The sequence below is a fragment of the Asparagus officinalis genome, chromosome 7, assembly GCF_001876935.1.
Source record: "Asparagus officinalis chromosome 7, Aspof.V1, whole genome shotgun sequence".
In the NCBI taxonomy this organism is placed as follows: Eukaryota; Viridiplantae; Streptophyta; class Magnoliopsida; order Asparagales; family Asparagaceae; genus Asparagus; species Asparagus officinalis.
In genome coordinates this window covers 78,780,424-78,782,507 of record NC_033800.1, presented here as the reverse complement: position 1 = coordinate 78,782,507, position 2,084 = coordinate 78,780,424, and the positions used below count along the sequence as shown (strand labels likewise).

The following is a 2,084-nucleotide window of genomic DNA, read 5'->3' as shown; positions in this document are numbered from 1 at the left end:
TTTAGGGTGAGATATTTGAAGAGTGAGTGAATACAATACATAAATATGTCTAGTTCTTTATCTTATTACGCTATTATTTGAAAACATAGGGAACATTTTTATTTTGCAACGAACAAATTTTTGATATGCCTGTGAATATAATTTATCTAAACCAACCTATCTAATTTTTTTTATACCTCTAACTATATTATCATCAAAAATCAATTATAGTGAAAATAGATTTTACATATAAGTTTATACTATGTTATGCAATCTAGGGGTGGAAATAAACCTAGTCGAATTGAATACGATGGTAACCAGATTCGAATCTGATAGTTTTAACGAATTCAATTTTGAATTCGAATTCGAGTTGAATAGAAAATGTGTGTTCACATTTGATTCAGTTAATTAGCCGAATACTCGATAAATGTTTATGAATAATATACTAGCTTACTTGCAAGGTCGCAACTTTCTTAAACGATTGATCTTGAGTTCAAATTCCATCGTTTATGAATTGAATGCTGAAAACAATTAGTTTCATTTGAACTATCGAATCAAATATGACCGAATACTTAGACTAATAATAAACGAACTATTTATTAAATATTTTGTTCACTGCTATTAGGTCCCTTACTTCTTAAATTATTTTAAATTAGTTCCTCAAACCATTGAAATTGCTATTATATCCCCCGAAATCTTGAGTTAATTTGAAACTAATCCATCCAATCAAAAGAGTAGAAGTAGGGGTTAGATGGATTAGCTTAAAACAATTTATGAGAATTTGGGAATCTAACAACAATTTGAATGAATTTAAGTTACTTATTTTGCTCTGTTTGCTATTCTCACTCTCGAATGGAGGGATTAATTCCAAAATAACTTAAGATTTAGAGGACCTAATAGCAATTTAAATGCTTTGAAGAACTGATTCGGAATAAGTTAAAATGTAAGGAACCTAGTAGCGATTTCCACGATTTGAGGGACTGAATTCAAAATATGCAAGACGTGAGGGGCTGATACTGAAAAGAAAAGTAAAAAGAAAAAAAAAGGAGGAGGAGGAGGAGAAAAAGAAACAGACGCAAAACAAGCAAGCGCCTCCACAAAATTTTCCACCCAACCAATAAACAGTCGAATCAAGCCTAACCCCTGCTCTTGTTCCGCGGTAATCTTCCTTCAAATATCAAAATCGTTTGTCCTGATTCTCGCCACGTATAAATGTCCATACCCCCATAATCTCATTCCTCCCCTATCCTCCACAAAATCCCTCTCCTTCCTCCTCAGCTCATTCCCATTAAAATCCCCCGCAAAATAACCCCCTTCCAAAGCTTAAGCCCCCAAGACCCAAAATCCAACAATGGCTTCAACAAGTCACCCCCTTTTATCCTCCACCCTCTTCGGCACCAAGCTCCACCCGAAACCCATTTCTCCTTTCCTCCTCTCAAAACCCAGGCTGACCCCAATCCAATCCAATCTCCCACAACCCCCAAAGCCCAATTCTTCAATTCCTTCGATTACTACAGCGGCCATCATCTTATCTTCATCCCTCACGGCTTCTGCTCTCGCCCAAGACCTCACCCCTCAGCCTCTCCCTCCTCAATCCCCACCTGAATCGATCCAGCTCGACGCTGCAAGTAAACCCAGCTCCCCATCGAACCCTTTCTCTCAGTCTCTGCTCACTGCCCCTACACCCCAACAAGCTTCTGACCTCCCTGAAGGATCTCAATGGCGTTACTCTGAATTCTTGAACGCCGTCAAAAAGGGCAAAGTCGAGAGAGTTCGGTTCAGTTCGATTACTACAGCGGCCATCATCTTATCTTCATCCCTCACGGCTTCTGCTCTCGCCCAAGACCTCACCCCTCAGCCTCTCCCTCCTCAATCCCCACCTGAATCGATCCAGCTCGACGCTGCAAGTAAACCCAGCTCCCCATCGAACCCTTTCTCTCAGTCTCTGCTCACTGCCCCTACACCCCAACAAGCTTCTGACCTCCCTGAAGGATCTCAATGGCGTTACTCTGAATTCTTGAACGCCGTCAAAAAGGGCAAAGTCGAGAGAGTTCGGTTCAGTAAGGATGGCGGAATCCTCCAGCTCACCGCCGTCGATGGGCGGA

General features: G+C 40.6%; 1 protein-coding gene across 1 annotated transcript in view; it reads left to right on the top strand.

Annotated features, from left to right (window-relative positions):
• LOC109849260 (ATP-dependent zinc metalloprotease FTSH 1, chloroplastic-like) overlaps positions 1,126-2,084 on the top strand; it is a 5,704-nt gene continuing 4,745 nt past the window's right edge. The window contains 2 exon segments of the mRNA XM_020419071.1: positions 1,126-1,482; positions 1,762-2,084. The exon segment at positions 1,762-2,084 is cut by the window's right edge and continues 17 nt beyond it. Coding sequence (XP_020274660.1) covers positions 1,331-1,482; positions 1,762-2,084 — 475 coding nt within the window. The 5' untranslated portion in view covers positions 1,126-1,330.